Here is a 22,466-nt window from a genome sequence, read left to right as displayed (position 1 = left end):
CTTCATTGTTTGTTTCCCGGTAGAGATGAGATACGCAGCTTGTATCAAGCCAGGTTCATTATGAATTTTCCAAAAATCTTGGATTTAGCCGAACCTGAAATTTTGGGCGTTTTCCACGTATAATTGATTATTATACTCTGGGCTCTCTTCTGAGGCCCAAGGAAGGTGCGGGGACGTCCAGTACTTCTATATGGGCACCTTCCATCCTCCTGGGTGACCTCAGTGGCTCTGGGGCACTGCTGAGGCTCGTGATTGGTCTCAGCGGTCACATAGTGTTTAAAAATGGCAATAACACGGGCTAGAGTGGGTCAGGCGACGGTCTGAAAATAATATTAGCGGTTTATATACCTTGCAGGAAGACCGTATAATAATAAGAGATGGCCAGACCTGACGGATGATGTCATCCCTTAGAAGTTTATTAGGTGTCATTCCTCTTGTGCCCTACAACTCCCCACATTGGGCACAGAATCACTTCTCAGCTCAAAGACCTCTTTCACGGTTACATCCAAGTCCCGGAGTTGCGGCTCCTCGGTGTATATCGCTATTCTACTTTAATAGTAAAACATGTGATTATAAAGCTTTCCATCAAGTGGGCCATAGGGGCTGTTCAATCCAAAAAAGTGTCTGGAAGGGTTTCTTTAGTTGGGAGGACCTTAATAAGTCAGAAGGTCACATCTGACTAGTGGTCCATGGACCTTATATAACCTATCACCAATGCAATGGGAATATAAAAGCTTCGAAAGTGACTAAAAACTTACCCAAGGCCAAGAAGAACCCTTGGAATGGATGTCTATGGATTTGGCTGATATCCCTAGTCTTGTTTCCAGGCTCAGGTACCTTTAGGTGGCTCCAGGGCCTTAGCTATAGGAGGTGCAGAGGCCCTAAAACTTTAGGTGGTCCAAAGACCTTTCTATACCATAAGACACCAGTATTATATTGTAGATAGTACATGGTGAGAGGGGGCCAAATTGCATATTTTGTATTGGGGCCCAGAAGCTTCAAGTGACGCCTCTGGTGGGCACTAGAGAGGCATCATGGAGGAGTGCTGATTTACATACATTCCCAGGTAGCATTGCATGTCTACAACATCTTCTCAGAAACACTTCACATCAACCAGAACCCTTCTTGGTACCTCTGAATATTGCTGTCGGAGGGGTGTCTAAGGTTTGGTGGAAGGATCTTTGAAGGGATTGACCTTGATTTCCGAGCTAGTAATCTATAGGTGGTGCTAGATTTATCTTCCTTTTAGAGGAGAGCCATTTTGCATGCCTCGAAAATCACCAGGAAATCGAGTAGACCTCTTCTCTTCAGTCTTCTCTTCGGTCTTCTCTTCAGTCTTCTCTTCGGTCTTCTCTTCAGTCTTCTCTTCGGTCTTCTCTTCGGTCTTCTCTTCAGTCTTCTCTTCAGTCTTCTCTTCCTCTTGGCAGGGACTACCAGCTGGCATGGACAGTTTTACAGGCAGTCCCTGGGAAAATATGCAATATCAATCTTCCAATCTTCTCCAGAAGGAAGAAAACTATATAGATGGGTGTCTCGCACTTTTGGAGGAGCTTGGCTAAAATCTTCTGTGGGTTGGGCAATGACGTGCAAGGTATCTACCTATAGGTGGGAGTAGATAGGCTCTTCCAGCGGTTGACAACCAATATCGGTGCCATCCATCTCCCAATGAGGTTGTCAATGAGATGCGCTACAGTGATGGCTAGTTAGGTAGGTACACCTGAATAGGGAACGTATGCTTAGACAACCCAGCAGATGGGGAACCCTTACATTTAAAAAGTCGGCGGACGTAGGCCGGAGGAGCCTGACCCGCGAAGATCAGACGATGGTCAAATCAACTTCTAAAAAGTGGTTTTCTTCTTGTGACCACAACTCGTGGCCTTATATATGAAGGTGATGTTTTTGCTTTTAGTCTTGTATGTAACAAGGTTCTAATCATCCGATTGTCTATATGACGTTACAGTGTATCTCGGAGTGACCAATCTGAACGCCTACCAAATCAAGATAACCAGCCTGTGCGCTCAATGGCAGCAGCAGAGACACGCTACATCCTACAGGATCATCATAGAGTCCCTGAGAGGTACGTAGGCCCACCGATGTTCTTCCTGGTTATTAGTGGAAGGCGAAATATCATCTGTTGTGTCATTTGGAACATTGGGGTATCTCAAGCAATATTTGTCGAAGGACCCCCATGGTTATGAACATACTTTTTGTTGAACCTACTATAAGCATAACATCCTTGTACCCCGTGATATGTCTAACACAACCTGGGAACCTCATTCTTGGCCATTCTTAAGGGCAGTCATATATTAAATCTGATGCTAATGTGGTGGTGCCAAACCTTTAAGCGAGCTGTACATATGAGATTAATATAAGCCAAACTTCCCGACCTCAGATTGGCCGGCCAATCATCTAATGTGTATGGGGGTGTCCCTACCCTGAGAGAATCACGGATTGTGCTTTTGGATTATGTTCTAAGGCAAGGGTAGGCAATACCAAATGATAATTCTGCCAACAGTGCCTAATCAATATACTAGGGTTCATGATGGCGAACCTATGGCACGGGTGCCAGAGGTGGCGCTCAGAGCCCTCTCTGTGGGTACCCATCTGCAGAACAGATACTGTGTGAAGGCTATAGTGGAGCAAATTGAACTGTGTGGGGGCCATTGTGGAGCATATTATACTGTGTGAGGGCCATTGTGGAGCAGATTATACTGTGTGGGGGCCATTGTGGAGCAGATTATACTGTGTGGGGGCCATTGTGGAGCAGATTATACTGTGTGGGGGCCACTGTGTAGCAGATTCTACTGTGTGGGGGCCACTGTGCAGCAGATTATACTGTGTGGGGGCCACTGTGGAGCAGAATATACTGTGTGGGAAACTGTGGACCAGATTATACAGAGTGGGAGCCCCTTCACTATTTATATCACACAGTTTCTGTTTTATAGCAGACATGTGATATTAGCACAGGTCATAATAACATTGCACGGTCCTATAAAACAGATCTGTACAATGTAAATAGTGAACATTAATTGTTCAAAATTATACCAAATGCAGACTATTACCTTTCAGTACAAAGTTGTTTGTATAATTGAAAGCTCTGTAAAGCCCCATTCACATGACTGTATTTTGCGGGTCCATAATTGCCTATAATTGTGGATCCGCACAGTATCAAGGTTTAATTTCCATGTTGGCCATCATTACACTAGAGGATGAATGTACATGCTTTGCAATGACCTCTCCATAGCATTGGCCATCAAATAAACGTCAGCTCCAGGTACCCAGGGTATCAGCGCATGTGGCGCCCCCTTCAGTAACTACAGCTCATCGCCATGTAATAATATTGGCTTTTTTAGACATCGGGGAGAAAAAAGGTCTGTGGTTAACAATTGTTCGCTCGCTCCAAGTCACTGAACTTTCCTTTAATAACAATCGGCCTATTCTTACAGCGATACACATAATAATCCATTCTAGCCGCAAAGGAAAACATTCAAGGAAAATAGTTCAGGCTCCAGATTAATATATTGACACATATGGGAATGGTTAAATGGTTGGAGAGACTTCGGCAGACTTTGTGTACATGAATAGTACAGGTGATTCTAAGAAACAGTAAAAAACTGACTTTAACTCTGAAATCTCTGATATCTGTCTCAAGATGGAATGCAGGTAACATAAATCAGATTATGTATAACCATAGAAGTCTATGGAGAGGAAAGAAAGGAAGTGTAAGCAGTAGGGTTGAGCGATTGTGTTCACACGATCTTTTTAGGTGGGATCGAGATCGGTACTATTTCCCACAATGCTTTGCTTAGCCTTCACACTGAGTATACGTTCTGCTCATTCTGAGTGGAGTGTATACTCAGTGTGAAGGCTCCGCTGCGGTTCCATAGGAATGAATGGAAGCAGCCGGCACACAGCCGTAACCCCCTGCGCGCCGGCTGCCTCCATTCATTCTAGTGGGAGACTAAACTAACATCTCTAGTAGCTACTTACCTCCAGAGATGGCTGCTCCGGTGCCCGGTGTTCTCCTTCTTCTTCGACTCGCTGCCGCTCCACGCTGCTCTTCTCGCCTCGCTGCCGCCGCCTCCCAGTTTAGTGTTTAAAGAGCTAGGAAGGTGGGGCTTGTGGCTTAGGAGAGTGTGGGCGGGTACAGGGCGGGGAGACGTGACGTCTCCCCTCCCAGTACCCACCCACACTCTCCTAAACTGGGAGGCAGGGGGCAGCGAGACAAGAAGAGCAGCGTGGAGCGGTAGCGAGACGAAGAACACCGGAGCAGCCATCTCTGCAGGTAAGTGGACACCAGGGGGGACTAAGTAGCCAGAGGATTAAAAAAAAATCCTCTGGCTACTTAGTGATTCACTACACAGCGTGGATTCTAACAATTAAAGCGTTCAATTGTTAGATTCCATGCTGTATAGTGAATAGGATTGCTTTTAAAATCCGATCTCCGATTAATAAAAAAATCCCATTGACTTGCATTGGGATCGGAATTGGGATCGAGATCGGGTTCGAATGAAAAATGATCGGAAATTGGATTTTAAAATCAATCATGAAAAGTCAAGATCGGCTCAACCCTAGTAAGCAGACAGCATGGAATCTACAAGGCTCCACCCAACTCAGGAATGACTGTAGAATACAGATACAGTAAGCAAATCCATTGAGCACTGTGGGTGAGTTATTCTGCAGATGAGTGGGGGTCTCCTCCTATCATGTAGGTCATCAGTCCCCAGGATTGATCATCTGTGTATTGTCCTCAGACACTAGGAACTATCAGTGCTACCGCAATGCAACCCTATAGCTATGCCCTAGGAGCTACTGTGTGATAAGATGGAAGGGGGTCTCCGAAGGAAGGAATATGATCTCTCTCCTGGAGGGTCAGTCGTCTCTACCACTGCTTACAGAGCAAATCCTTCCAGCTGATCTAGAGTATAAACCTGGAGGAGATCCATCATCATCTTATGTAATCAATCTGAGCTGTGCTGGCTCCAGCAATGTAAATTCCCTTGTTATCTGGAATTAATAGGATGGAATATGTGATACACAATACTGCAATAACTTGGAAACTAAATGGACAACAAGGCAGATTATATCTCACATCAGGGACAATATTCTAGTAGTTATATTATTGTACATAGGGGCAGTATTATAGTAGTTATATTCTTGTACATAGGAGGTAGTATTATAGTAGTTATATTCTTGTACATAGGAGCAGTATTATAGTAGTTATATTCTTGTACATAGGAGCAGTATTATAGTAGTTATATTCTTGTACATAGGAGTAGTATTATAGTAGTTATATTCTTGTACATAGGAGTAGTATTATAGTAGTTATATTCTTGTATATAGGATCAGTATTATAGTAGTTATATTCTTGTATATAGGAGCAGTATTATAGTAGTTATATTCTTGTACATAGGAGCAGTATTATAGTAGTTATATTCTTGTATATAGGAGCAGTATTATAGTAGTTATATTCTTGTACATAGGAGCAGTATTATAGTAGTTATATTCTTGTACATAGGAGTAGTATTATAGTACTTATATTCTTGTACATAGGAGTAGTATTATAGTAGTTATATTCTTGTACATAGGAGTAGTATTATAGTAGTTATATTCTTGTATATAGGATCAGTATTATAGTAGTTATATTCTTGTATATTGGAGCAGTATTATAGTAGTTATATTCTTGTACATAGGAGCAGTATTATAGTAGTTATATTCTTGTACATAGGAACAGTATTATAGTAGTTATATTCTTGTACATAGGGGGCAGTATTATAGTAGTTATATTCTTGTACATAGGAGCAGTATTATAGTAGTTATATTCCTGTACATAGGGGCAGTATTATAGTAGTTATATTCTTGTACATAGGAGTAGTATTATAGTAGTTATATTCTTGTACATAGGAGTAGTATTATAGTAGTCATATTCTTGTACATAGGGAGGCAGCATTATAGTAGTTATATTCTTGTACATAGGAGTAGTATTATAGTAGTCATATTCTTGTACATAGGAGGTAGTATTATAGTAGTTATATTCTTGTACATAGGAGTAGTATTATAGTAGTTATATTCTTGTACATCGGAGCAGTATTATAGTAGTTATATTCTTGTACATAGGAGGTAGTATTATAGTAGTTATATTCTTGTACATAGGAGCAGTATTATAGTAGTTATATTCTTGTATATAGGAGCAGTATTATAGTAGTTATATTCTTGTACATAGGAGTAGTATTATAGTAGTTATATTCTTGTACATAGGAGTAGTATTATAGTAGTTATATTCTTGTACATAGGAGTAGTATTATAGTAGTTATATTCTTGTATATAGGAGCAGTATTATAGTAGTTATATTCTTGTACATAGGAGCAGTATTATAGTAGTTATATTCTTGTACATAGGAACAGTATTATAGTAGTTATATTCTTGTGCATAGGGGGCAGTATTATAGTAGTTATATTCTTGTACATAGGAGCAGTATTATAGTAGTTATATTCCTGTACATAGGGGCAGTATTATAGTAGTTATATTCTTGTACATAGGAGTAGTATTATAGTAGTTATATTCTTGTACATAGGAGTAGTATTATAGTAGTTATATTCTTGTACATAGGGAGGCAGTATTATAGTAGTTATATTCTTGTACATAGGAGTAGTATTATAGTAGTCATATTCTTGTACATAGGAGGTAGTATTATAGTAGTTATATTCTTGTACATAGGAGTAGTATTATAGTAGTTATATTCTTGTACATAGGAGTAGTATTATAGTAGTTATATTCTTGTACATAGGAGCAGTATTATAGTAGTTATATTCTTGTACATAGGAGTAGTATTATAGTAGTGATATTCTTGTACATAGGAGCAGTATTATAGTAGTTATATTCTTGTACATAGGAGCAGTATTATAGTAGTTATATCCTTGTACATAGGAGCAGTATTATAGTAGTTATATTCTTGTACATAGGAGCAGTATTATAGTAGTTACATTCTTGTACATAGGAGCAGTATTATAGTAGTTATATTCCTGTACATAGGAGCAGTATTATAGTAGTTATATCCTTGTACATAGGAGCAGTATTATAGTAGTTATATCCTTGTATATAGGAGCAGTATTATAGTAGTTATATCCTTGTATATAGGAGCAGTATTATAGTAGTTATATTCTTGTACATAGGAGCAGTATTATAGTAGTTATATTCTTGTACATAGGAGCAGTATTATAGTAGTTATATCCTTGTATATAGGAGCAGTATTATAGTAGTTATATTCTTGTACATAGGAGCAGTATTATAGTAGTTACATTCTTGTACATAGGAGCAGTATTATAGTAGTTATTTTCTTCTACATAAGGGATAGTAATATAATAGTTATATTACATAGAGGGCAGCATTATTGTAGTCTTGCAGTTATACCATATATATATATATATATATATATATATATATATATATATATATACATATATTGGTATCTCTTACTTCTCGGTGTTACTTATGCAGTTGAATACATATTTAGTTTTTATTGTTTCTATACAGATGGAGCCAAGCAGGAGGCCAACCTTGCTGCAGGAACATCCAGACACTGTTTCTATGAACTTCTACCAAATACTAGATACAGGATCACCGTTTATGCCCAAATCCAAGAGACCGAAGGCCCTGGCGTGAGCATTGTGGAAACTACATGTAAGTCGATCATACATATAGCGACAGATCGTACATATTACTTACAGAAGGGGTTGGGGGGTTATCTTCTCACTTCATACAACTTGACTATATAACTAATCTGTGACCTGTGGCTGTGATCTGTCATAAATTCCCAGCATGGTTTGACAGCCAGGAGAAATGATGGGAGTTGTAACTTTAGAGTAGTTGTAGACTGATGGGAGGGAGTCCTCGATTCTAGAGAGGGCGCAGTAATTTAATGGAGTACATGAGACCTTATTTTACCTTTTCAGTAATCTGTATAGATCCGAGAGAATCTAAGCACTTCTGTAGCATATGTAGGGGCGGTCACAGATAACAGTAGGGCCCCCGCTGTCTAATAACCCACCAGTAATTGTGAGCCATGAACTTCTTTCAGACGGTAAATACATATTCTATATGACAGCTGTGATGCCCTTAAATACTCCATGTATGTATTAGCTGTATATCCTGCTAGATTAACCCTTTACGTCTTATAATTGTTCTCAGTGCCCCGTCCAACGGCTGCACCAACCCGAGCACCAACACCACCGCCTCCTCCGCCTATTCCTGCCGCTAGAGAAGGTAACGCCAACAGCTAGAATTTTTTGGGGAAAATTTGAACTACTAATTTGAATAAGGCCAGTGCTACACTTTGACATGTGTCGCACAATAGCATTCCAAAAAAATAAATTTTATGCAAATATTTTTACTGTAAAAAAACACTGTAAAAACAGTCAAAAATTGATCTGGGCCGCCTTTTAACACATTTAGAGTTTGGCATCCACATAGCTGCCCTAGAGAGTGAGCTGGTCATTTAAAGCGGACCTTTTGCCACCCTTTTCATCATTTAATAGGTGCCGCTCCACTGATTCTGGAACATAGTCTATTACTGCTATTTTCACCACCTTGACTAACTCCAGTTCTTTTCAACCTCTAATAGTCGCCTCTCCACTGATTCCAGCGCAGTTGGAATTTTTTCTCTAGCCCTTACTGTTCCTGAGCAATCAGTGCAGATAGTTTTGGTGACTGATATGTAAACTAAACTCCCTAATCTCCCTAAAAATGGATGGTGTCAGGCAGGAGTAGGGAAGGAGGTGTGGCTCAGAGCTCTAACACTGTCCACCTCGTGTTGGAGCTCTGAGACACACACTCTTGCCTGCTTCTGCCTGACACCATCCACTTGACATTAGGGACGGTAGTGGCGAAACGCGCGTCGGGGCGCGTTCACTACATGAAGGTCCACCCATAGGTAATTTATTACTTGGTATCATGTTATTTCGCAGAATATTTGCACTTTAAAAAACTATGTATGTTATATATGCACTTTAGAAACTATGGATGTTTCACATATCCTTATATATATGTAATGTAAGTGTCATTTATTCATCATTAACCATTAGTATTCCATCTTGGGCCTTCATTGCTCTGTTTGGTTGTATCACCCCATTCATTATTTCTGTCTTATATATGTTTTAAAATGTATTTAAATAAAGCTTTATATATTTTTTGCTAAACATTTTCTGTGGCAGTGCGCTTTTTTAGCATAGTGTTCTATTAGGGAATTTAGTTTACATATCAGTCACCAAAACTATCTGCACTGATTGCTCAGGAACAGTAAGGGCTAGAGAAAAAATTCCAAGTGTGCTGGAATCAGTGCCTACTAAAAGTTGAAAAAAGCTGGGGCTAATGGAGGTGATGTGAGGATCTGTTTAATACTAAGAAAATCTTAGTATTATCTTTTCCCGTATTATCATCACCCTCACTTGGATTCTGAATGCTTCCTTTGCTTTAGTGTGCAAATCTGCCAGAGCTGATCTGGTCTTCCTTATCGATGGGTCATGGAGTATCGGAGATGACAACTTCCACAAAGTCACCCAATTCCTGTACAGCACTGCCGGAGCCTTCGATGAGATAGGCCCAGATGGAACACAAGTAAGAGCCCACATCCTCTCTTGTCATAAATGGCTGTTATACTGTGTATGGAGACATCTTACAAAGTGGTATACTGCTATTTTTGGAAGTGAACATCAGGAGTAGTAACCCTTATCTTTCACCATAAGATGGCTGGATCTCTCGCTGCTTGAGATATATTGGTACCTTCATGACCTACCCATCTGTACATCAGTTGAAGGTTTGATATATGTTCTCTATAGCTGTGCAGGCGACAGCTAATCCTCCTGACGCCCTAATATACATGTACACTCCGTACAGTCATGAATGTCTAAATTCTGGATGGGTAGTGGAGTAAGTCGCTGCGAGACATGTCGGGTGGCCTCTTATATCCACAGAAAAGTGAGTGTGTACGATTTATTATGTCTGTATAATCGCCTGGGCCCAGTGCCACAGTCCTTATTAGCCAACGTACCACTCATCTGGCCAGCCTACAGTGAGCAGCCAATCCGCCCCTTCCCTCCTAGGTTGTCTCCCAGGGCTTTTCACAGGTGTATGAATGGAGACCCACACACCATGAGACAACCAGAAGTATCCCAGGACCAAGGGAATAAATGCTCCCCGAACAACCCCTTGAAATTATGAAGGGGGTCACCGTAGAAATCTTTGAACAGGTCCCACTAAAGTATTAAGAAGGTCTGGACTAGTGTTCAGCTATCAAATCGGAATTTACCATAGTGTCTCATTAACAAAGGCACAAAGCCTCATGAAATAGGAAAATAGGTGCTCAAGTAGCATGTGCCCTCCTGCCATGGGTACATGGAAACTCCAGACCTCAGCAAGGTGGATCTATAGGAGAATAGTACACAACTTCTCCCGCAGATCAACCCTCAGGCTCTACTCTGATCCGATTCACAAGAGCCAACACGCGATCCAACCATCAGAAACCCCCAAAGCAAAGACCATGCAATGACCTGAACCAGTCCAAGAGACACGTAACAATTAACACATTGCACAATATAGGTCATAAATCAACAATATGCAAAGCAACCTACCTAACAATAGCTTAAATGAGCCAAGTCTTGTCACACTGTGCCAATTCCGTGTCTCTGTGAAACTGCATGCATAGTGTGAACAACAGCTGAGTTCCTCCTGAGCCTATCTACAGCTGAGTTCCTCCCCTTCCTATCTACAACTGAGTCCCTACCCTGCCTATCTACAGCTGAGTCCCACCCCAGCCTATCTACAGCTGAGTCCCACCCCAGCCTATCTACAGCTGAGTCCTTACCCTGCCTATCTACAGCTGAGTCCCTCCCCCTGCCTATCTACAGCTGAGTCCCTCCCCCTGCCAATCTACAGCTGAGTCCCTCCCCCTGCCTATCTACAGCTGAGTCCTTACCCTGCCTATCTATAGCTGAGTCCCTCCCCTGCCTATCTACAGCCGAGTCCTTCCCCTGCCTATCTACAGCCAAGTCCCTCCACTGCCTATCTACAGCCGAGTCCCTACCCTCCTATCTACAGCCGACTTTCTCCCCTGCCTATCTACAGCCGAGTCCCTCCCCTGCCTATCTATAGCTGAGTCCCTCCCATGCCTATCTACAGCCGAGTCCTTCCCCTGCCCTGCCTATCTACAGCCAAGTCCCTCCACTGCCTATCTACAGCCGAGTCCCTACCCTGCCTATCTACAGCCGAGTCCCTCCCCTGCCTATCTACAGCTGAGTCCCTCCCCTGCCTATCTACAGCTGAGTCCCTCCCCCTGCCTATCTACATGCCGAGTCCCTCCCCTGCCTATCTACAGCCGAGTCCCTCCCCTGCCTATCTACAGCTGACTCCCTCCCCTGCCTATCTACAGCCGACTCCCTCCCCTGCCTATCTACAGCCGACTCCCTCCCCTGCATATCTACAGCCCAGTCCCTCCCCTGCCTATCTACAGCCGACTCCCTCCCCTGCCTATCTACAGCTGAGTCCCTTCCCTGCCTATCTACAGCTGTTGTGTGGATTAGTTAAGATGTTTGTCCGCACCACCTAACAAGGACACCTTTCCAGATTGCTGCCTATTATCTCTATAATATTTTTTCCAGGTTGGCGTTGCTCAGTACAGTGATGACGCCAGGACAGAATTCAGGCTAAACTCCTATAAATCCAAGGAGTCTTTGTTGGCGGCCATTAACAGCATATCTTACAAAGGAGGGAACACAAAAACAGGTACGAGTTCCCTATCTATTTCCTTCATGTTGTGTCTGCCGGTGATAAGGAAACGTTGTAGGGTTTGATAACTGGATCTTGGCAATGAATAAGATCGGGCCCTGTTTATATGACTTGCGGACAGGGAGGGCTGCGAGTTTTGGCTCACATTTTGTTGATGTAGATTTATTTCGTTATGTAGCCGAGCCTTTGTTGGAACAATTAGTGAGCTGTTTATCTAAGCTGGCCGACTCTAGTGTGAGCCAAGAATACGAGGAAAGAGTTGTCAGCGTTATTACAGTCATCTGACAGCCAGGAGATCCAATATTCTGATAATTCGGTGCTTGTTTATGGCATAGGGTGGTGAAGTGTCCAGGCTGGATCACACCAGACCAAAGCAGAGATAGAAATACAGTAGATCCAGTAGTCTAAGGTAATTTAGAATTAAAGGAGTTTTCCAGGCTACAAAATTGATGGCCTATCTTTAGGATAGATCGGTAGGGGTCTGACACCTGGGAACACGGCCAATCTGCTGAATAAGGAGGCTGCAGTGTGCTTAACAACTACATGTCCATACATTGTATAGTGGCCATGCTTGGTCTCAGCTCAGTCCTTTCGCTTGAATGCAATCAGTCCATGTGACCATCACTTGGCCTGTCACTTCAAACTGCTGATCTGCAAGGGTTCCCAGGTGTTGGATCATATAGCATACTGCCCCTTAGTGCTCTCACACACAATATACTGCCCCTTAGTGCTCTCACACACAATATACTGCCCCTTAGTGCTCTCACACACAATATACTGCCCCTTAGTGCTCTCACACACAGTATACTGCCCCTTAGTGCTCTCAGACACAATATACTGCCCACTTAGTGCCCACACACAGTATACCACCCCCTTTCGTACCCCCATACACAGTATACTGTCCCCTTAGTGTCACCACAAATGGTATATTGTCACCTTAGTGCTAACACAGTATACTGTCCCCTTAATGCCCCTACACTATATACTGCCTTTTTTGGTGCCCCCATATACAGTATACTGCCCCTTTATTACCCCATACAAAGTATACTGACCCCTTAGTGTCCCCACAAATATTATATTGCCACATTAGTGTCCCACACTTGATACTGACTTCTTTGATGCCCCTATACACAGTGTACTGCCCCCTTTGTTTCCCCAAACAGTATACTGCCCCTTAGTGCTCCCACACATAGTATACTGCCCCCTTAGTGCCCCCACACATAGTATACTGCACCTTTAGTTCTCCCACATATAGTATACTGCCCCCTTTAGTACCCCATACATAGTATACTGCCCCCTTAGTGCTCCCACACATAGTATACTGCCTCCTTTAGTACCCCATACACAGTATACTGCCCCCTTAGTGCTCCCACATATAGTATACTGCCCCCTTTAGCACCCCATACACAGTATACTGCCCTCTTAGTGCTGCCACACATAGTATACTGCCCCCTTTAGTACCCCATACACAGTATACTGCCCCCTTAGTGCTCCCACACATAGTATACTGCCCCCTTTAGTACCCCATACACAGTAGATTGTCCCCTTAGTGCTCCCACATGTAGTATACTGCCCCCTTTAGTACCCCACACATAGTATACTGCCCCCTTAGTTCCCCCACACATAGTATACTGCTCCCTTAGTTCCCCCACACATAGTATACTGCCCCCTTAGTTCCCCCACACATAGTATACTGCCCCCTTAGTTCCCCCACACATAGTATACTGCCCCCTTAGTTCCCCCACACATAGTATACTGCCCCCTTTAGTACCCCATACACAGTATACTGCCCTCTTAGTGCCCCCACACATAGTATACTGCCCCCTTAGTGCCCCCACACATAGTATACTGCCCGCTTAGTGCTCCTACACATAGTATACTACCCCTTTAGTACCCCATACACAGTATACTGCCCCCTTAGTGCCCCCACACATAGTATAGTGCACTGTTAGTGGCCTAGATAAGGCAGGACAGTCACCATACACACAGACAAGGCTCTGTTACTCCCTGGTGTGGGGAAGGGGCTTTGTACTCCATCACTTCCTAGAGACTGTAATAGTATTTAGTATCTTGACATTTCCCCATTTCTTGTATGTTTCAGGCCGGGCAATCAAGCATGTCCGAGAAGATCTGTTTACCCTGGAATCCGGCATGAGGAAAGGCGTCCCGAGAGTCCTGGTGGTGATCACCGATGGACGTTCTCAGGATGAAGCCGTCAAAATTGCTCATGAAATGCAACTGGAAGGTGAGATGGTTCCCATGTAATGATGCTGTGATACTGATGATATCTATATTTATGTATATACAGTATCAACAAGCTAATCCTGACGCTTTACAAAACCATAAAGATATAGCAGGGTGGAACTTGTCATGAGGCAGATCTTATGGTCAGGATTTCATCTATAACTTGCACCAATTTTCTTCTGCAATTAATCCAGGGACTTAGCTATAGAGGGTGCGGTGGTAGCAGTCACTACTGGGCCCTAAACCCTGGGGGGCCCCAAAGGTCCCCAACATAAATGTCATAAGGTAGGTAGGGACCCCATTACGAATTGCACATTGAGGCCCAAGACCTTGCTGTCTGCAAATACTGATCAGCAATCCGCACATATACAGTACATGTCTGCATCGCAGTAGTATCATCCGCGACCACAGATCCTGCAGGATTCCCTACCTTGGTCTGCAATGTGTGGATGGGATTAGCCAGAACTGCACAAATAGGTAACATACACATTGCACCCTGCTACATCAGCGCTCTCATCTAATAACACATCCATTCCAGTCTGCAAGACATAAAAGCTGAAAATGAGGTTTAACAAGACAAGGCTCCTTACTCCGCTTAGTGCTCAGAGCGCTCCGAAGACGTTTGGTATTACGGTATATGATATAAAAGGAAGGCACTTGGCCAATTTTTTTTTTCTCTTTTTGATACGACCTCAGAGCCGACAATGGCGGCAAATTAGGATTGATCGTCCTGCGGAGCTCTTAAAGGGACCCGCTATAAAGTAGGAGAGTCATTTATGAAGCTCAGAGAACAATAAGATTGAATAACCCGGAGCAGCGAGACGTTGTGTGATGTGGAAATAGATTGTTTTGCCCATAACAGCGGCTTCACCAGGCACTTTATTGCTTATGGCGCGGCAGGGAGATGCGGTTTGATGTCTCCAGCACTTAAGACACCCACAGAACAGAACCTGTATAGAACATTGTGCGCACATTAAATCCTCCAGGTGATCCTCATTCCCCCAAAATACTTGTAGGAGAATCAGCCTGGCGGAGGAGAGGTTAGACCGGGGCCTAGCACAAAAACATTAGCAGAAATGCTCTCCTATGTCAGAGAGTTGGCCATAGACCAATAGTTATTATTAGAGATGAGCGAACAGTGTTCTATCGAACACATGTTCGATCGGATATCAGGGTGTTCGCCATGTTCGAATCGAATCGAACACCACGTGGTAAAGTGCGCCAAAATTCGATTCCCCTCCCACCTTCCCTGGCGCCTTTTTTGCACCAATAACAGCGCAGGGGAGGTGGGACAGGAACTACGACACTGGGGGCATTGAAAAAAATTGGAAAAAGTCATTGGCTGCCGAAATCAGGTGACCTCCATTTTAGACGAATAGTGGATTTCAAATCCGGGTCATATGAGAATGTGAACTTTGTGACTATGAGACAGGGATAGCTGTACAGGCAGGGATAGCTAGGGATAACCTTTATTTAGGGGGGAATGTTATTAAAAATAACTTTTTGGGGCTCTATCGGGTGTGTAATTGTGATTTTTGTGAGATAAACTTTTTCCCATAGGGATGCATTGGCCAGCGCTGATTGGCCGAATTCCGTACTCTGGCCAATCAGTGCTGGCCAATGCATTCTATTAGCTTGATGAAGCAGAGTGTGCACAAGGGTTCAAGCGCACCCTCGGCTCTGATGTAGGAGAGCCGAGGGTGCACTTGAACCCTTGTGCACCCTCAGCTCTGCTACATCAGAGCCGAGGGTGCGCTTGAACCCTTGTGCACACTCTGCTTCATCAAGCTAATAGAATGCATTGGCCAGCGCTGATTGGCCAATGTATTCTATTAGCCTGATGAAGTAGAGCTGAATGTGTGTGCTAAGCACACACATTCAGCTCTACTTCATCGGGCTAATAGAATGCATTGGCCAGCGCTGATTGGCCAGAGTACGGAACTCAACCAATCAGCGCTGGCTCTGCTGGAGGAGGCGGAGTCTAAGATCGCTCCACACCAGTCTCCATTCAGGTCCGACCTTAGACTCCGCCTCCTCCGGCAGAGCCAGCGCTGATTGGCCGAAGGCTGGCCAATGCATTCCTATGCGAATGCAGAGACTTAGCAGTGCTGAGTCAGTTTTGCTCAACTACACATCTGATGCACACTCGGCACTGCTACATCAGATGTAGCAATCTGATGTAGCAGAGCCGAGGGTGCACTAGAACCCCTGTGCAAACTCAGTTCACGCTAATAGAATGCATTGGCCAGCGCTGATTGGCCAATGCATTCTATTAGCCCGATGAAGTAGAGCTGAATGTGTGTGCTAAGCACACACATTCAGCACTGCTTCATCACGCCAATACAATGTGTGATGTTGTTATAAGTATGTTCTGTATGTTCTGTTCTGCTTACTTATTCTGCTTTGTCTGCCTAGCAACAGTGAGGTAGTAATGGAGGAGGAGCTGAGCTTAGGGGGAGGAATTGTTAGACAGGGAGCCATGATGGAGCATGGAATAAAGTGTTCTGATCTACAAGAGTAACCATCTCATAGTGGACTTATTCCAGAAGACCTGCATCCTCACTACAACACTACAATTGGCGACGAGGATGGGATCATCAGCTAAAGGTATTTCACTGCTACAGAAAACTGTTTACAAGACTGCAATCCTAGCACCAGCCATGGCCTGTTTACCCTCCTTTGCTGTATTTGATGTGCACCAGCCCCAAGCAAACTTAGCAGCATGCTGGAATAAATGGCTGAAACGCTTTGAGATATTCCTGCAAGCAATGAACATTACTGACAATGCAAGAAAGAAAGCCATGTTATTACACTATGCAGGGGAGCAAGTCTATGATATCTTCACAACTCTGCCCAATACAGGGGAGGACAGTGACTATGATCTAAGCAAAGCAGCACTAACTAAGCATTTCTCTCCATACATAAATGCAGCTTTTGAAATTTTCAAGTTTAGACAGTCAAAACAGTCAGCAACAGAAACCATTGATGAATATCATGTCCGCTTAAGACAACTTGCAGCTTACTGTGAATTTGCAGATATAGACAAGGAAATTCTGATGCAAATCATACAAGGTTGTGTGTCCTCTAAGTTAAGGAGACAAGCACTCAGAGATCCCACCATGACTTTAGCAAAGCTACTGGACATTGCACGTATTCATGATGCAGCAGAGAATCAAGCTAAACTTATAGAGAACACAGACTGTATACCAGAGCAGCCATCTTCTGTAGCAAAGCTCACTCAGAAGCCACATGTGCCTCACACACAGGCTGCAACCTGCTACAACTGTGGAGGTCCTTATCCTCATCAGAAACCATGCCCAGCAAAGGGAGTAACTTGTCATAACTGTGGGAAACTAAATCACTTTGCAAAAGTCTGCAGATCAAAATCACAATCTTCTCTCTCTGCTAAACAAGCCATGCCACAGAAAGTTCAGGCAGTGCAGGTAGTGTCCCCTGCGGATGAGCCCAGCAGCACCTGCTTATTCTCAGTGACTGAGGGGTCTCGCAATGTGCATGCAATGTCTAATCCCAAACAAGTCATCTTAATACATGGCAATCCGGTGGAGACACTGGTAGATACAGGGGCGTCTGTCAATGTTATTAGTCATGCCACTTATAGCCAGCTAAAGAACAAACCTGCTTTGCAATGTACTAACCTGAAGATATATCCTTATGGTTCAGCTACTGCATTACCTCTATGTGGCAAATTTCAGGCATTACTAACGGCTGATGGGAAATCCATCACGGACACTTTCTATGTAGTGGAGTGTTCTGCAGACACTGTTCTTAGCTGCAATAGTGCGGTATCTCTGGGCCTAGTGAAACTGGCAAACAGCGTAACACACTCTTCTGTCCAAACTATTATGCAGAAATATCCTCAACTCTTTCAAGGCATAGGAAAGCTGAAAGACTTTCAAGTGAAATTACACACTGACCAGTCAGTCCAGCCGTCAGTTCAACCTCACAGGCGCATCCCATTCCATGTCCGCAAGCTAGTGGAGAAAGAGCTACAAGACCTTGAGACAGATGATGTTATTGAACGTGTCGAGGGCCCAACTCCCTGGGTCTCACCAATTGTTGTTGCGCCTAAACCTAAGCAGCCTGGTAAAATCAGGTTATGTGTGGATATGCGACATGCCAATTGAGCCATTCAAAGAGAAAGGCACATTACGCCTACCATTGATGATATTCTCACAGATCTAAATGGTGCAAAAGTATTCTCAAAAATTGATCTAAAATCTGGTTATCATCAGCTTGAATTGCATCCAGACTCCAGATATATCACAACTTTTAGCACTCATGTCGGTCTAAGAAGGTTCAAGAGGCTGAATTTTGGCATTTCATCGGCTGCAGAAATCTTTCAGAATGTTATCAGGCAGGTTCTTTCAGGAATACCTGGAGTCCTCAATGTTAGTGATGACATCCTTATCTTTGGCACAACCCAAGAGGAACACGACAATCACCTAGAACAAGTCTTTCAGAGACTGCAAACCTGCAATTTAACTGTTAATCCATCAAAATGCGAGTTCAACAAGACGTCATTGAATTTTTTTGGCTACATTTTTTCTGAAAATGGTGTTTCTGCAGACCCTGAGAAAGTAGCAGCCATAACCTCTGCTAGCCAGCCACAAAATGTCTCAGATGTTCGAAGTTTTCTTGGTCTGGTCACATACTGTGGACGATTCATACCTGATCTGGCTACTGTTTCTGAACCCCTACGACAACTCACTAAAAAGGATACTCCTTGGTCATGGACAGTTGAACATCAATCAGCATTTGACACACTAAAGTCCAGTCTTTCTAGTGACACGGTCATGGCCTATTTTGACCCACTAAAGTCTACTGAGCTCATTGTGGATGCCAGTCCTGTAGGCCTTGGTGCAATTTTAACTCAGGTGTCCAAAACTGGCAGTATCTCCACAGTCTCCTATGCGAGCAAGGCTTTAACAGAAACGGAACTGCGCTATTCTCAAACTGAGAGGGAAGCTCTCGCAGTTGTATGGGGATGCCTTCATTTTCATCTTTACCTCTTTGGTTGTCCATTCACAGTGGTCAGTGATCATAAACCACTCATTCCAATCTTCAATAAACATTCATCAAAGCCACCCCCACGACTTGAACGCTGGCTACTCCGCCTGCAGAACTATCGCTTTCACTTGAGATATGAGGCAGGAGCTGGGAACCCTGCAGACTATTTTTCAAGACACCCTTCACCACAGTCTACCAAAGATGACTTGCCTGCCACTGTCTTAGCTGAGGAGCATGTAAATTTCATTGTTACTCACTCTGTGCCAAGAGCAATGACCCTCGAAGAAATTACACATGCGGTGGATTCTGATCCCCAACTTCAGTTGGTAATTGACACTGTTCGGTCTAAGAACTGGAACTCTTTTCTAGCTGACACTCGTCTTCAACCGCAGGGCCAAACAGCATATTTACAGGCCTTCTTTAATGCAAGACACTCTCTTTCTGTATCTGACTCAAACATACTACTACGTGACAACCGCCTGGTCATTCCTCAGAAACTTCAGAGTAGAGTGATCGATCTGGCCCATGAGGCCCATCAAGGTATAGTTAAAACAAAGCAATTACTTAGGGAGAAAGTATGGTTTCCTGGACTAGATAAACAAGTGGAAGCACTTATTGCCACATGTATACCTTGCCAAGCAACTACGGTGGACCATAGCCGAGCACCAGTACAAATGACACCTCTGCCAGACAATCCATGGACTGCTGTGAGTGTTGATTTCTGCACTTTGCCAGATCATTCCTATTTACTGGTTGTCATAGATGATTTTTCTAGGTTTCCAGTCATTGAACCCGTTTCCACCACCTCTGCAAGAGCTGTCATACCAAAACTGGACAAAATCTTCTCTGCATATGGCATACCTGAAACAGTGAAGACTGACAATGGGCCACCTTTCAATAGTGCAGATTTTCAGTCTTTTGCAACTTATCTTGGTTTTAACCACAGGAAAATAACTCCTTACTGGCCTCAAGCCAATGGTGAAGTGGAGCGCTTCATGCAATCAATCAACAAAACTCTTCGGATTGCTACCATGGAACACAAGGATTTGCAGCAAGAATTGTACAGATTCCTTAGACAGTACAGAGCCACCCCACACTCTACTACAGGAACTCCGCCAGCGACTGCGCTTTTCGGCAGGCCTTTGCGCATTAAGCTTCCAAACATCCCAGTAGTTCACGTCCAGACTCCATTGGTCCTCAATGATTCCCTTGCCAAAGGCAGGATGAAAAGATATGCAGATAAGAGAAGTTGTTGCTTCAAACAGCTGGATGTGGGAGACTGGGTCCTCGTTAAAAGGCTGAGACCCAGTGACAAGTTATCATCCCCTTATCATCCAGAACCCTTTCAAGTCACACACGTCAAAGGTACCATGGTTACTGCTCAACGCCAGGGTCATCAAGTGACACGAAATGTCTCCCATTTTAAAAAGCTTTGTGACTACAACCCAGGAGCAAGTGCAGAGGAGACAGATGATGAGGAAATTTCACCAGGTACAACTGGTTCAGCAACACCAACAAGAGATACCGAAAATTCACAGACTGTTTCTGATAACGAGATGTCTCAACGCTACCTGACAAGGATAAATCGAAGGCCACCAACGCACCTCAGGGACTATGTTCTGCAGTAAAATTTTCTTTTCAGTTCGGACCTTTTATTTATTGTTCATTTATAATGTTTGCATTTTATTTTATTTTTTTTTATAAGAAGGGGAGAGATGTGATGTTGTTATAAGTATGTTCTGTATGTTCTGTTCTGCTTACTTATTCTGCTTTGTCTGCCTAGCAACAGTGAGGTAGTAATGGAGGAGGAGCTGAGCTTAGGGGGAGGAATTGTTAGACAGGGAGCCATGATGGAGCATGGAATAAAGTGTTCTGATCTACAAGAGTAACCATCTCATAGTGGACTTATTCCAGAAGACCTGCATCCTCACTACAACACTACACAATGCATTAGCCAGTGCTGATTGGCCAGAGTACGGAATTCGGCCAATCAGCGCTGGCTCTGCTGGAGGAGGCGGAGTCTAAGATCGCTCCACACCAGTCTCCATTCAGGTCCGACCTTAGACTCCGCCTCCTCCAGCAGAGCCAGCGCTGATTGGCCGAATTCCGTACTCTGGCCAATCAGCACTGGCTAATGCATTGTATTGGCTTGATGAAGCAGTGCTGAATGTGTGTGCTTAGCACACACATTCAGCTCTACTTCATCGGGCTAATAGAATGCATTGGCCAATCAGCGCTTGCCAATGCATTCTATTAGCGTGAACTGAGTTTGCACAGGGGTTCTAGTGCACCCTCGGCTCTGCTACATCAGATTGCTACATCTGATGTAGCAGTGCCGAGTGTGCATCAGATGTGTAGTTGAGCAAAACTGACTCAGCACTGCTAAGTCTGCATTCGCATAGGAATGCATTGGCCAGCCTTCGGCCAATCAGCGCTGGCTCTGCCGGAGGAGGCGGAGTCTAAGGTCGGACCTGAATGGAGACTGGTGTGGAGCTATCTTAGACTCCGCCTCCTCCAGCAGAGCCAGCGCTGATTGGTCGAGTTCCGTACTCTGGCCAATCAGCACTGGCCAATGCATTTCTATGGGGAAAAGTTAGCTTGCGAAAATCGCAAACTGACAGGGATTTCCATGAAATAAAGTGACTTTTATGCCCCCAGACATGCTTCCCCTGCTGTCCCAGTGTCATTCCAGGGTGTTGGTATCATTTCCTGGGGTGTCATAGTGGACTTGGTGACCCTCCAGACACGAATTTGGGTTTCCCCCTTAACGAGTTTATGTTCCCCATAGACTATAATGGGGTTCGAAACCCATTCGAACACTCGAACAGTGAGCGGCTGTTCGAATCGAATTTCGAACCTCGAACATTTTAGTGTTCGCTCATCTCTAGTTATTATCTCCACCACGTCAGTAAGTGGATCTGGTCATGTGATGTCCGAGGGGGATTTGGCGGTTCCTAATACTTGGAGGTTCCTAATACTGCCCCCTTGACCCACACAAGCAGTATACAGTCCCCTTAGTGCCCCCCCCACAGTAAAATGTTCCCCTAATGCCCCTTACGATACAATGTTCCCTCAATGCCCCCAATCAGAATAATGCCCCTTTAGTGCCCCCACACATAGTATCGTGGCCCCCTTAGTGCCTTACAGTACAATACAATGTTCCTTCATTGCCCCAATCAGAATAATGCCCCTTTAGTGCCCCCACACATAGTATAGTGGCCCCCTTAGTGCCTTACAATACAATACAATGTTCCCTCAATGCCCCCAATCAGAATAATGCCCCTTAGTGCTCCCACACACAGTATCTTGCCCTTTTAGTGCCTCACACACAGTATAATGTTTCCTTAATGCCCCCACTCAGAATAATGCACCCTTAGTGCCCCCACATACGGTAATATAATGCCCTCTTAGTACCC

At 43.9% G+C, this 22,466-nt stretch overlaps 1 protein-coding gene across 3 annotated transcripts in view; it reads left to right on the top strand.

Moving 5' to 3' along the window:
* Positions 1-22,466, top strand: part of COL14A1 (collagen type XIV alpha 1 chain) — a 129,553-nt gene that overhangs the window by 73,993 nt on the left and 33,094 nt on the right. For all 3 annotated transcript variants that reach the window (XM_075270138.1, XM_075270135.1, XM_075270137.1), the window contains 6 exons: positions 1,961-2,077; positions 7,534-7,680; positions 8,188-8,262; positions 9,473-9,612; positions 11,652-11,775; positions 13,880-14,023. In XM_075270138.1, coding sequence (XP_075126239.1) covers positions 1,961-2,077; positions 7,534-7,680; positions 8,188-8,262; positions 9,473-9,612; positions 11,652-11,775; positions 13,880-14,023 — 747 coding nt within the window. The remainder of the gene's footprint in view (positions 1-1,960; positions 2,078-7,533; positions 7,681-8,187; positions 8,263-9,472; positions 9,613-11,651; positions 11,776-13,879; positions 14,024-22,466) is intronic.

Source organism: Leptodactylus fuscus, chromosome 4 (genome assembly GCF_031893055.1).
Source record: "Leptodactylus fuscus isolate aLepFus1 chromosome 4, aLepFus1.hap2, whole genome shotgun sequence".
NCBI lineage: Eukaryota > Metazoa > Chordata > Amphibia > Anura > Leptodactylidae > Leptodactylus > Leptodactylus fuscus.
Note: the sequence above shows the minus strand (reverse complement) of the source record. Positions and strands in the feature narration are given on the sequence as shown.